Below are 13314 nucleotides of genomic sequence, written 5' to 3'. Positions count from 1 at the left end.
GGTTACACTTTCTACAAGACTTGATCTGCTTTGGGTGGCTTGTAGGAAATGTACCCCTTTCTCCTGTGTTTGTTCACCTGCTGCCCTGGGGAGTGGAGACTTACAAAAGCTTTAATTTTGCAGCAGTTCTGTTAATTTTTGTGGGCAAGGAAACCAGTGGTAATATGGCTGTGGAGTGGGAAACTGGATCTGTGTTGTTCAGCTGAGGACAAGAGGAATGCACTGTAGAAAGCATTGGCTTCTTACAGTCTCTTCATGTGGACGGTAGGATGTCTTCAGATCTCCATCCTGTACGGAGGGGTGATGTGACTGCGAAGCTGACTTCTGTCCATCTCTTTCTCCATGTTTCAAGGGACCAGTTGCTATTACTGAAGAGTGAAATGTGGCCATCAAACTGCCAAGTAGTCTGACAAGGTACTTAGGGAAATACATTTTGTCTCAGTCAACTCAGAATAGAAATTTGGTCTAGAAATCTAGAAATATAAAAGCTGGCACCTGATTGAAGTCTAGGACCATTGTTAGCGTTTCCCTGTTACAAATACAGACTGTGTGAACATCTGCCTTACCTGGTGGTAGCAGCTAGGGGAAATGTACCGCAGCTGAGGTGTAGGTTTCATTTGTGTGTATTGGCAGTGACCTGTGACGTGATATTTTCAAAAAGGAAATTGTTCTGTTGCCTTCAAGAAGGCCATTTTAGGCATTTTTATTTTAAAGAAAGCAAATTCATGGTCTTGTAAACAAAAGCCTTTACGCATTCAGAATATGCCCCACAAGCTGTAGGTCTTGGAGACCTTGAAAGGGTTTTGTTTTCTTTTGTCTGTTACTTCACTTTGTCCCTTCCTGTCAAATTGATCACTTGAAATTAGCCACTGTCTGTTTTTCAACAAACAGAAAACTTCTAATTATATCTTTATCTAAGAGTGCTGACACACTTTGAGTACCCATTGAAATAGGAAAGCCACATTGCTCTACTTTCCAGCTGGACAGATCATCTAGTGTGATGGAGAAGTGTAATTCATGAAGTACACCCATGACCTTTGATCCTTTTAATTAATTGTGTGGTGAATCAGAGCATAAAAGAGGAGAATTGTGTCGGAAGAGAGCCAATATTGTTATTGTTTTCCTCTGGCAGCTTTCAGTTGGTGATGTCCAGCATGACCGTGTTGTCTGTTTGACCTGCACAGTGGAGTCTGGGGGACAAGAAAGTTGTTATCACACTTTGATTCCTCTGTCCTTGCCAAGCTTCTGAGGCCCAACCCACAGACCAAGAAGCCTTTCCCCACAAAAACAGCAGGCATCACACACTCCAGAGAGGTGGTGGTTTGCAACTTGGGTGCTCAGCGCTTGCTGTAGGGAGAGCCCTTCTTCATGAGAAGAGCGCTCTGGTTGCTTCTCTAAACAAGCTGTGCGTGTGTACGAGACATTTGGAACAGAAGTTATCATTAATTGTTCATTCCTTTATTTACCAATCTATTCTGTCACCATGATAGATCAGTGAGTATTTTTCAGCCAGAATCAAAAGACCAAACCTTGAAATAAATTTTTCCATTACCCCCAACCCACATACTTCATCTGCCCCTGCTTCTTGAGTCCTCAGAAAAGCCATCAGCCTTACCAAAGTCTTCACAAGGAACAAACTGCCAGTGGATGAAAAATAATTGTGAAACCACGCTGGGTCAGAATAGCATATGTTCACATTAAATGTTTAGAGAACGGAGTTGTAGGAATCCCTGAAACCTACATATGCTTTGAATGCAACAGACTCAGTCCAGAGCAGTAGAGCTATCACAGGAATTGTGTGGGTGACTCTAAAGAGCCATTAACACCCAGATGCTTTCCTGCAGACAGTTGGTAAAGGACTGGAACTCTCTGTTTTTAGCAGGAAAGCATCTCTCGTATCTTCCCACTTTCTTCCTGTCCTCGATCCTCCAGTTATTTTGAAAAACAAACAAAGAAAAAAAGAGAGAGGGGGGAAGAAAGCAGTATAAATATGAACTTGAGAAACTGAACTTGTTGCAGCTCTCCTGGATATGCATAATGGATAATGGTAGAGATACACATATGCAAAATAGTAGGGATATCTCAAGGTATGCATAATAGCTGTATGGCGTGGCTTGTAATTATACCCCTCTCTCTAGCTTCGTCCTCTTCTTTTCTAGTGCATCCTTTCTCTTGTTATCTCACAAGCTATTGACCCACTTCTCTTGCCTCTTTGTGACCTATGTTCTGTCAGCAGGCTGTTTCTTTCTGACTTTTCATCTTTGTTTATCCGTATTTAGTTTAGAGTTTTCTGCATTTGCTCATTTCTGAAGAAATGTGTACATACCTGGGTGGAAATACTGGGCAAAGTTTCAGCTCTATCAGTTGGTCTCATAAAAGATGCTATTGTTGTCTGGAGATCCAATCTCCTTATTATTATTTTGATGGTGGGCTATTTTAAGCCACAATCAAAAATAAAATAAACCTCTCATTTCATTGTTAAGAGAAAAGCATACCACAGACTTACTGTAAGTCTCCTGGATAAAAGCCAATGGAATTAAGTGCTGTCTGTGCACTCCCAGATGGTGAAGCTAGCGAAGGTTACACTTGTGTAAAACTCTCCTAGTCTCTCAGAAATAGTTACAATATGTACGATGCTTCACTAGTATTAAAACAACTCTTTGCATAACAGTGCTGCTTCCATTGTCAAATTTAATTGTTACAACTGCAAATTCTTGTGATCCTTATTTATGCTGCCTTGTAAGATCCTTGTTAAAGCCACAAGTGATTTGTAATTTTAGAATATGGGTGTATTTGTTGAGAGTGAAACACGAGTGGTTCCTATAGGTTCTCCTTCTGCTACAGAAGGAAAATGCATATTTTCCTCTCTTGTTCCAATTTCAGAGTCTGTTTCCAACCACTGCCACCATGCCTTCTGTTGCTCAGGACCTGGCAGGGAGATGGGAAGTGTAGGAGGACAGGCAATTGATGTTTAATCCTTCATCTGTTTTCTAATTTATAGCAGGGATGATTATACATGCATCTAGAGCAAATAGGCGCACATGCATATTCTAAATAGAGATACATTACAGTTTTCCTGCTGCAGACACATACTGTAATATCTTTTGGGACCTCCTTGGTTTGGGGCTGGTAAAACTCCTTATTGTGCATTTTCATTTCTACGCCGTTCTTGCAGATGAGAAAGTTTTGATGATTGATTGAGCTGTCTTGCTTCTTAAGAGATTTTGTTGAACTGTTGCTACTTAGTTCAAATTTGGGCTTTTCTTATACTGAGTAATTAAAAAGTATGAGGGGTGCTCCCGAAGTACATGCTGAAGGCTCCCCAGCTCCCTGGTGGCACCTGCCAGCAGAGCTGCGTGCTGCACAGGGTTCCCATGCAGCTCTGCCTTGTAATGCACTGCCTTGGTTTGGGGTGAAGGTTTCTTTGCTGTGTGAAGAGAAGGGCAAAAAGAAATATCTCCATCCTCGCATGAAATGTATGTATCTTTAATGACAATGAGTTGTTTATGTATTAGTGAGCATTTCCTGCTTTGGTAATGGTAATTATTGTTGTGCAGCAGTGCTGTCACTGGAGCTGCTACCAGATTGGTCTGTAAATCTGCAGAGACTGCAGTTAGCAAGGAAAGTCTATTAAAATAATAGAGACTTGCTTTACAGGATTTCTTTCACTTATCGATATTTCCAGATTGCAGAGTACAGAGACTATGCTTGCCACTTAATACGCTATTTTGAAGCCACAAGCCATTTTTTATTCACCTTAACAAAATCAGAGCAGGCTATCAAGAAAGCTACAGGGATGTACCCAACGGGAGTGTGTGCAGGATAGAACAGATCACTTCAGCAAAGACATCTCATCTCTCCTCCATGGGGAGTTCAGCAGAAGCATGGGGATATTGAGCTGGTGTGCTCCCAAGGAAGAGACGAGACAGCCAAAGAGGGGACTGTGCAGAAGGTTTTAGAGATGAATTGCTGCTCAGCATTAGTGGGCAGAGCTGGGGGTTTTGAGATGTTGACAGTTTGGGCCCTGCTTATGGGTTTGAGAAGTCTGTGAAGACACCTAGTGTTGTACAGACAGCCTTGGCATATCTCTGCACTCATAATGTGCCCCAGAAGTATAGGGTGGGCAAGATTTTTGCCTTTGCGTATTGTGTTACGGGGGTACTGGGTGATGTTCTGGTGTCAGCATCCTTTAAAGGATGTTGAGAAAATTGCAGATTGAAGAAGGGGGCTGATAAGGTTATTCAAAAGACGGAGAAGGTGCCTTAAAGCAGGAGACTTGGATGTACTCTATCTCGTTGGCCAAAGGAATGAGAAATGATCTGATTAGGGTTATGAAAATAGTTATGGGGAAAATGCCTTGTTAAGGGACTCTCTTAATCTGGTAAAAAAAGGTAGAAAAGGAGCTGAGGCCTGGAAGCTAAAACTTGATTTGAATGTGAAACACAAGTCTTTCACGGGGTGGTAGGTAATTCAAGGCTCTGTCAGGGATGCTGGTAAAGGTCCTGTTTCGGGGTCCTAACCTGAGGAGTGAATACTCCTGAGAAACCAGAGTTTATGCAGACACAAATTACTCATACTGGTTCAGAGATATTTCAATCACATATCAAGATCTGTGGTAGATTAGAGGACAATAAACTTCTGGCCTCAAACCCTTTTATAAATATATATTTTTAGAAAACCCGTTTTAATAGATAAAACTACTTTGATAGCAATTATCTCTTCTGGTTATAGCACTTGACTAAATTAAGTCTTTCACATGTAACTACACAGCCTTGCTTACACTGCTCTGATTATGGATTGTATCAGCCTTATTAGCAGCTGTGGCGATGCTTGGCACTTTCACCCATTTAGAAAAGATTATCTCAGCTGGGGTTGTAATTAAGCAGGTAGCCAATTAGTTGTCAAACCCCCAAATGCCGTGTGTGTACACAATCGAAGTGCAAGGTGGTCCTTGCACTCGGTCTCGGTGTTGCGGAAGGCTGCCTTGCCGTACGCCGCCACACCAGCTCTCAAGAATTGTTTGCAGGGCGATGTGGACACAGCGATGCTCGCAGCTTTACCCCGTGCAAAGGGGCAGCCATCCCACTCCAGAGGAGCAGCAGCCCACAGTTCGATGCCAGCAAGGCTGAGATTTACGAATGATTCTTGAGCATTTCTCAAAACCGACCTGAAAAACACCTGTCTGAAAGGAGTCTGCAAAAACATATCTTTGGCAGTTTGGGGTTTCAAAAAACATTTTAATTGTAAATTAAATAGTACACCCCTCGTACACGGGTGCCTGTACTCAGAGCATTTATATTTCTGATGGGTTATTTACCACATTTTCATATCTACCCTGGAGCTGCTTTGACTGCTAGAAGAACACTGACTTATATTTTGGTTAATTTTGATTAATTAAAGCGAGCTTTTGCGTCACCCCATTTCCTTTTCCCCTTGATTTCCTTTTATTCGGCCCCCAAGGGGTTATAAAATATCCACCAGCTTTCTGCAGTATCTACATAAATACTTAATTGTGAGGTGGCTGCATTAATGGAATTTCTTCTTCCCTATTTTAGTTTAATTTGTGCGTGTCATTTAGTAACATGAGCAATGAAATGGAAAGCCTGCCTAGGGTGTTGTTTTGTTTCTCTTGTGAGAAACAATGTCTAGAGAGCCTTGTGTCTGTTTTCCTCTCTAAATATATATATATATACACACATAAGCGTAAATATATTTATAGATATATCTGCATGAATATGTATGAGTGTTTATACACATAGATACATGTTTTAGAGTAAGTTACCATCAAGATGTGACACATCAAGAGAATCAGCTATCTGGACATCTCCCATCTGCTGGGAGCAGAAGAGCAGCCTTGAGGACAGCTGGCTGGAGGCAGGGCTGATGTTTTAACCTTCTTGCTGTCATTGTAAGGACTAGCATTTTCATTGCCAGTCTTTCTTCCCATTATCTTACTACAGATAACAAGGGTTGGAAATACCATAAATGGAGTGGAAAGATTCAAGTGTAGGATACTTTCCTTGACTCAAAATCTGTTTTAAAATGTAACTTTTTTTTTTAAACTTTATGGGCAAAATGAAGCTCAGTGATTTGAAGGAGGGAAGCATGCTTGATTATCTTGTCTACTAGAGGCCAATCCACAGTTGGAAGTTCTTTGGAGGATAATTTCAGCCAAACCTGTCCAAGGAGGAGGACGCTGAGTTGAATACTCCCAAGTTTATTGAAAACGCATGGGTGCTGAGAGAGAGCCGGAACAGGAAAACCTGATTTGGAGGAAGTCGTAGCAATATCTTAATTTTTCCATTCTCTTTGGCCAGGCATGATCGTTGGTCAGGATGGGCATATTGGCTGGTGAGTCAGCACATGCTTAGCTGGGATTCGAATGTAACACAGGCAGACTCTGCCCCTGCAAGGAAGGATGTGCGGAAGGAGCTGGAATTAATCTTGGAAGATTAAGAATTGTTTTGTAAGAGAACAGGAGTTCAGCTTGCACCTCCCAAAAGGTGAAGGCTTCTGGTGCTTCTGCAGTCAGCTCAGCTAGCCTACTGGTGGGACTCAACGTCGTTTCCTAGACCGCCGTTCCCCTGAAGGAAGTAAAAACTTTTATATGAAGAATAGGAGGCTTTAATATTCTGCCATTTAGAACTATGAATATTTGGTTTCACATAAAGAGTTACTGTATCTCAGTGTTAATAGTAGGAGAGCACTGATGGCATCATTTCAGTCTTTTGCAGTCACTGCGGAGGAGACAGTGAAGCCATTTACTGACCTTCAAGGGATCATCAATGCCCCTGGTTCCTACTTATTGATGTGTTAAAGTAAGGTCTGGTTTATATCATAGAGCAGAAATAAAACATATCGGAAATAAGCTTTTTTAGCATTATGTTTAAGTGTAATCTATTCTTAATGGAATTCTTTTTATAACTTGCTAGACTATGCATTTAAAAATATTGATTCTAGGACTTCAGAGGTTCCAAGTGAAAAGATATTTTATATGCTACAAGATGAGGAGAGAAGTACCCGTTTTATGTTCCAGTTTGGTTTATGGTGTTAAGAAAGTGCAGGGATTGGAGATATCTCCCTTTTCTTCCTGATCAAAATTAGAAATGAAGTTAAATAATAAAAAAGTAGAAAAGCTGGTGATAATTACTTCTGTTAAAATACTTAATGCTTCCAAATGCTTTCTGGTCATTTATTTCTGAACTCGGACATCAGCTAATTACAAATCTAAACTGTTTCGCTAAGTTTTTTGGTTTTGTTTTCCAATTGCAGTACTTGCTTCGTGTGGAACACCTACAAGATTTTGAAGATTGTTGTTTCAGTTTCAGAAAAAAATGTTCCATACAGCAATCAGCACCTTTGGATTTTAAAAATAAGCATAAGCTAACAAAATATGCAACAAAAATACATACCGTCCATACTAGCCTTAGTATCATGACTCACCAAAAGTGATTATAGCCATAATCAGTTGTAACGTAATATCATGGATTTGAAAGTTGAATGCTGCTTGACCTCTTCCGAAGTTCGAACATCTGGGGCGTTTTCTCTAGATATGGAGCTGTATTTATCACTTCGATCCGTGGCAGTAATGATTTTATTAAGAATGGGAAAGCCGGGAATAAATATTTTATACTTGTGTTACCTGAAAACTCAGCACAGATTAAATCTACAAAAAGGTTCTGCGTGTATGGTAGCAGGTATCTTAATCAGTGTGCATTAATCCCTATTATTTCTATTTTTTCTAATGGAGTGCTATTATCAAGTGTGAGTTTAATGGTGAAATTGGAAAAGGATGTATGGGGCTTAATTTCTCAAAGGTCTCCAGGAGCATGATGCTAACTGTTTTGTAAATGGTTCTCTGTCCCGTGTCACATGGCCTGGCTCACATGAGGCTCTCGTGTTTCTTTAGGAACCTTTCATGTTGCTGGGATGACATACCTCACAGTGTGGGCTTGAAACCCGTTTGCTGTGCGTACTGATTTGTAGTCCTGTAGCCCAGCGTGCCATTTGGTGTCTGGACACAGAGCGTGCCATGTTGCTAAAGAACTAATTGTGATTGTCTTTAGCAAGATGGAAGCCTACCACTTTTTGTTTCGTCCTCGGATCTCTTGATTTAGTGAAAGTGATAGAAAGAGGCTCTTTGATATCACTACAACTGCTTGTTGGGAGCTTGTCGTGGTAAGGCCGGTGTCCTGTCCAGAGAGGCCTGCGGGTGGGGTATGGCGACACTTATTGTCAGGTGCCCAGGAATTGCTGAGTTGCCACCAGGACAAATCCTGTAGGTGTGAGGTATCAGGAGAGCCACAACAGACTCGGAAGGGATGGCGCAGAGGAGATTTTGCTGGGAGGCATTTGGGAGATCTCAAATGATGGATGGCTCCCTTGTGGCTGCCACTAATTGAAGACCGCCTGGTGGCCACCAGGGGCTGGCAGCCCTTTGGGAAAGGGGTGTGTGTGGTTTGCACTGTTGTGTACCCCAGTTTTCCTTCTCAGTTCTTTGCTCTTACTACTAAAGGAAACACTACCATGATGTGAATAAGAGAGTTTCTCCTGAGGGATGGGAGAAGGTGTCCTGCTGTGGCTGGGATGACCAGGGAGGGCCTTGGCTATCCCAAGCATTGTACCCCAGTCTTGCTCAGTTAGAGAACTGGAGAGGTGAGCAGCCTCTCATTGGAGGTACAAGAGCAGAACAAACCTTAAAGGATGTTTGGAGTGTGACAGGAGCAGGGAAGGTGGCAGGCCAGGCGGGACCTGAAGGGACTGTGCCCTTCCCCCTTGCACAGTGCCTGGGCTCCCAGGCTGGTGTGGCTGTGATGGCTGGGTGGCTGTGCTGGTCCCCCCCAGCACCTACGTGGAGGCTGCTTTAGCCCCTAGGAGGCAGTGGTAAATGCTATTGTAATCATGAGGTAGGTATGGGGGCTAGAGACTAGATTTTAAAAACAAACTCGTGCTGGGAAGTGTTCTTCTTTCTTTCTGCTGCATGGCTGTCTGATGTGGTGTTCTGGGTTGTCTAGCTGGCCTAAGAGCTCTGACCAAGGCAGTGGGAGGTGATGTGCAGGTAAGCAGGAAGAGGAAAAAAAAAAAAAGGTTTCCTAGAAAAAAATGGGCTGCGTTTCTCCTAATCTGGAAAGAAAGAAAACAAATTGCTAATAATATCTGTAGAGTAAGTAATAAAGAGAAGAGAAAGCCAGACAACTGCAGATGGAGGAGGTAAATGGAGTGGCTCTGGGGAAGCCTTGCTTCGGTCAGTAGTGCCTGAGGCTTGGGTGATGGCCGTGGGAGGGAGCAGTGAGCATGGGCTGACTGGGAGGAGCTGCAGCAAGCAGCTGATCCACAGCCTGGGTTGATAGTGGGTGATTGCTAGATTGATCTGCTAATCACTGTTTTTGTTCAGTCAGTGCTGGAAAAGTGTTTCAGAGCGCTGCAATCTGTCATCCATAATGGCAAATGAACCCGTTTGTCCCTTACGGCTTCTTTAGTGGTGGCTTGCAGGTGCTGTGCCAGCTGAAAGCAGAGGCCGGGCTTGCTGCAGAGAAGTTGCATCTGTTTATCCCACCGTGATGGGATGCAGAGATTTGTCCTTCAGATTGCATTATCCAAGTTAAATGGTTCATCTGGCCACAGGCGTGTGATGACAGCTGTTGAAGTAGGAAGGCGCAGAGCAGCAGTGCTGTGCAGAGCTATGAGAACAAAACTAGAAATGATCTGACTGAGGTGAGTTGCTTAAAAACTTAGGCTTCTTAATGTAATTCCAAGCTGGTAAGACGGGCTGGATGGAGGAGGAGACCGGGTTTGTTGCCATTAGAGAGCTGGGGAAGAGTAGGAAGCAAGTGGATGCAAAGGAGGGAAAGAAAGGGCTGTGATGTGGTCTGGGTTAATATAATTGGAAGGTGTTACACAAACGGGGCAGCAGCCTGGTGGCTGGCACAAGGAGGGCAGAAGGGATGCCTTGCAGGCCAAGACTCTTGCTGTGTGGGCTGTTGGTGCGGCTGTCTGGAGTGGGGCAGTGGCACAGGTCCCAAGCCTGGTGTCTCCATTGTTTTGGCTGAGTTTTGGGTCACAGTGTCTAGCAATCCCCAGACAGTACCTGCTCCTGGTAGGTGGTGTGGATAAGGCCATCCTGAGGCACAGCAGAGCAGAGTGGAGGGAAGAGAATTTTAGGTGTACGATTGAGTTGTGCTGTGCTGTTTCAAAGAGGCTTGGCATCATTGTATTCACTCAGGTGGACAATAGTTGTAAAAAGCAAGAGACAAGAGGAGGGAAAGGCAGAGCAATTGGAAAACAGACTATAGAGAAATGTTGGGTGAAGACAGAAGACTCAGCCACAAGCCACAAGCTATGAGGTGAAGGAAGTTTTCTACTTGACACACAGCCTCAAGAGTTAAGAGCATGCTTTTATCAAAAGCTAACAAGAAACTGTAGAAAGACTATAAGGGAAATTATCTCCACTCCAAGCACGTTAACTTCCTAATAATCGCTCACAAGATGTTGGGGGAGCAAGCATAAAATGGCAACATTGGTCAGTAGGGATCAGTCATTCTTCAAGTTCCTTCAAGGCTGTGATGAGAAGACGGCTGGGTGTCAGTACAGAGCTGCTGGGCCTGCCATGCTTTGAGATTGGCCTTTTTTGGGTTGAGTTTTAGAAAACAAGTATCCTCCAAACCAGTGCAGATGCCTTGTTCTTGCCCTGAAGTCCTATTATACCCCAAAATCTTTGAGGTGAGAACAACTACTGTGGTACTACACCTGGATGGGTGCTCTAGTGGTGGGAAATGAATTGAAGAGTGGAGTGGAGGGACTCAGAAGTTTCTACTGGCCTCTCGTCAAGGGGGAAAAATATCTTTCATACCTTTTAAGTCTAGAACCAAGTAGGATTTATTACTTTGATATTGCAGAGACCTGGAAAGGGAAAATCAGATTCATGTAATGGTTTTAGAAAGCATTTAGGAAGAAGTATCTTTACTCTTTTGAGATACAGAGAATAGCCTTTTCAAATTTTTCTTCTTGTTAAAGAAGAATACAGGCCAAAGAGAATCATTCATAAATCTGTGAATTAATCATTTCCTGTGTGAGTCTGATAACTGCTCAGGTCACTTCACTGAAGCATTTTTCTAGGTATTATTAGAAGTCAGAAGATCAGCTTGTCAGTGGCTGCAGGAGCAGACTCGAAGCATGTCACAGGAAGTAAATCCTTTGGTGGGAAGTGTTTATAAGGGGGAGGCTCCTATAATACGGCCTAAATTTCAAATATCTGTAATAACTATTAAAAAAAAATCCTTTTTAAACTTTTGTAGTTTCATAGTCAAGACTGAATGTGCATCTGAGACTTTAATCCCTCAAAAAGGGTCATTTCAGTCTGTTCTCCAGCTGAAGAATTTGAAAGGCGTTATGTCTTTGAAATGATAGTAATTTCAAGTTAGCAGAAATAAGTTTGAGACAAGAAATTGCAGGATCCTTTTATTCTTGTGAAATAGATTAATGAGTTAGGAAAATGAATTGTAATTACTGATAAAGACATCAAAACCATAGATGAACCTTGTACGTGCCCCTCTGATGATTTGTAAGACTTGTAATGCTTGCTTGCATCGACTGTAGAGCCACGGTTCTCCAAAGTAGTCAGCACTTGGCCCAAGGTCATCAGTTGGTGTATCAGTGAGTTTTCACTGAGATTATTTGTTTTGGTTTGTTGTTTTGGGGGTTTGGGGTTGTCTTTTTTTTTGGGGGGGGGGGGGGCAAATGTATGTAACTAGTATTGTTACTTTGTCCTCTTATTACAGTTTCTGCATTTTCTTCTAGACAAAACACTTTTATGTCAAGCAAGAGGATGCCTTGCCAGTTGTTTCAGTGAAAGCAGGGTACAGCCAAGACTAGCTGTGTGTGTCCAGAATGTCATTTTGCACATGCAGTTGTTAGATCTGAAGGTCAATTTATGTAGTCGGCTAAAATTGTAACCTAATTATATGGTTCAGTGAGAAATTGTGTAGTACAGCAGTAGCTGGTAAAATCCCATGTGAAGGGAAGGGAACGTGCAATTTGAAAACAGAAACATCATCTGTAAACCCAGAGAAAAAAGTGCAGTGTAAAAACTACAAATACAATGATACAACACTTTAAAAGTGGACTCTGCATGCATGTCTGTGTTTTATTGTTTTTTATCTAGATAGCAGTGGCTAGTTTGGGTGTTGCGTGTTAACCTCTGTGGGCATCTCAGCCCTACACAGCTGCTTGCTCGCTCTCCCAAGGTGAGATGGGGAAGAGAATTGGTAAGGTAAAAGTGTGAGAACTCATATGTTGAGGTAAGGATGGTTCACTAGGTAAAGCAAAAGCCATATGCACAAGCAAAGCAGAAGGAATTTACTCGCTGCTTCCCTTCGGTGTTCAGCCACTTCCAGCAGAGCAGGGCTCATCACACACAGCGGTTTGTTGGGAAGACAAACACCAGCACCCCCAACATGCCCCCTCTCCACCTCCTTTCCTCCAGTTGTTATTGCTGAGCATGATGGCACTCGGCATGGAACATCCCTTTGGTCAGCCTGGGCCAGCTGTCCCAGCTGTGTCCCCTCCCAGCTCCTGATGCACCCTCAGCCCCCTCGCTGGCAGGGCAGCACAAGAAGCTGAGACGTCCTTGGCTCTGTGTAAGCCCTGCTCTGCAACAACTGAAACACCGGTGTGTTATCACCACTATTCTCATCAAAAATCCCAAACACAGCATCAGACCAGCTGCTAGGAAGAAAATCCACTTTATCCCAGCCAAAGCCAATGAGCTTGGGTATAAGGTATGGGAACTCTTCTTTTTCCAGATGTTTGGGCAATATTGCAGAGGAGACAAATGTTCGTTAGTTTTGGTGACTTTTGGAATATTTTGTTTGCCTGTCATTAGATCTGGTGAAAATCTTTGTAAAGTTGCTTTTTCTGTGTAGAATCTATGGAGAAAATGATATGCTTCTGGAAAAGGGATGTGTTAACATATTTAACATGAAATCAATCTTACGTTTTTTGAAATCTGAATAAATGGCTTTTTTCAGTGGTCTTCAAAGCTGACTGAATGAGATGATCCAGTGAGGTGCAGGAAGAAAATATTAGAACGTCAGTAGTGAAATTATGTAATCAGAGAGATGAACACAAGTATACTGGTGTAGTCAATTATTTGTATTTTTTAATCATGGGGTGCGTCAACAAAAAAGTTTAAAGACCAGCCTATTAAGTGATAGTGTATTGCTTCAAATAAATATACAGAAATTCAAACAATGAAGTCCTGTACAGATTTGCCTCTTGCAAACTCTTGCAGGGAGTTTGCAGGTTGTCAGCCCGATG

The 13314-nt window shown here is 42.6% G+C and overlaps 1 protein-coding gene across 3 annotated transcripts in view; it reads left to right on the top strand.

Moving 5' to 3' along the window:
• The window catches only part of PPM1H (protein phosphatase, Mg2+/Mn2+ dependent 1H), a 139220-nt gene that overhangs the window by 15341 nt on the left and 110565 nt on the right, over positions 1-13314 (top strand). The window contains exon 1 of one of the 3 annotated variants that reach the window (XM_083814479.1): positions 12745-12776. The exons of the other annotated variants lie outside the window; for them this stretch is intronic. Within the exon in view, the coding sequence (XP_083670605.1) occupies positions 12760-12776 (17 nt within the window). The 5' untranslated portion in view covers positions 12745-12759. Of the gene's footprint in view, positions 1-12744; positions 12777-13314 lie in introns of those variants that run through there. 3 annotated transcript variants of the gene reach the window in all.

The sequence above is a fragment of the Anser anser genome (genome assembly GCF_964211835.1).
Source record: "Anser anser genome assembly, chromosome: 1".
NCBI lineage: Eukaryota > Metazoa > Chordata > Aves > Anseriformes > Anatidae > Anser > Anser anser.
Note: the sequence above shows the minus strand (reverse complement) of the source record. Positions and strands in the feature narration are given on the sequence as shown.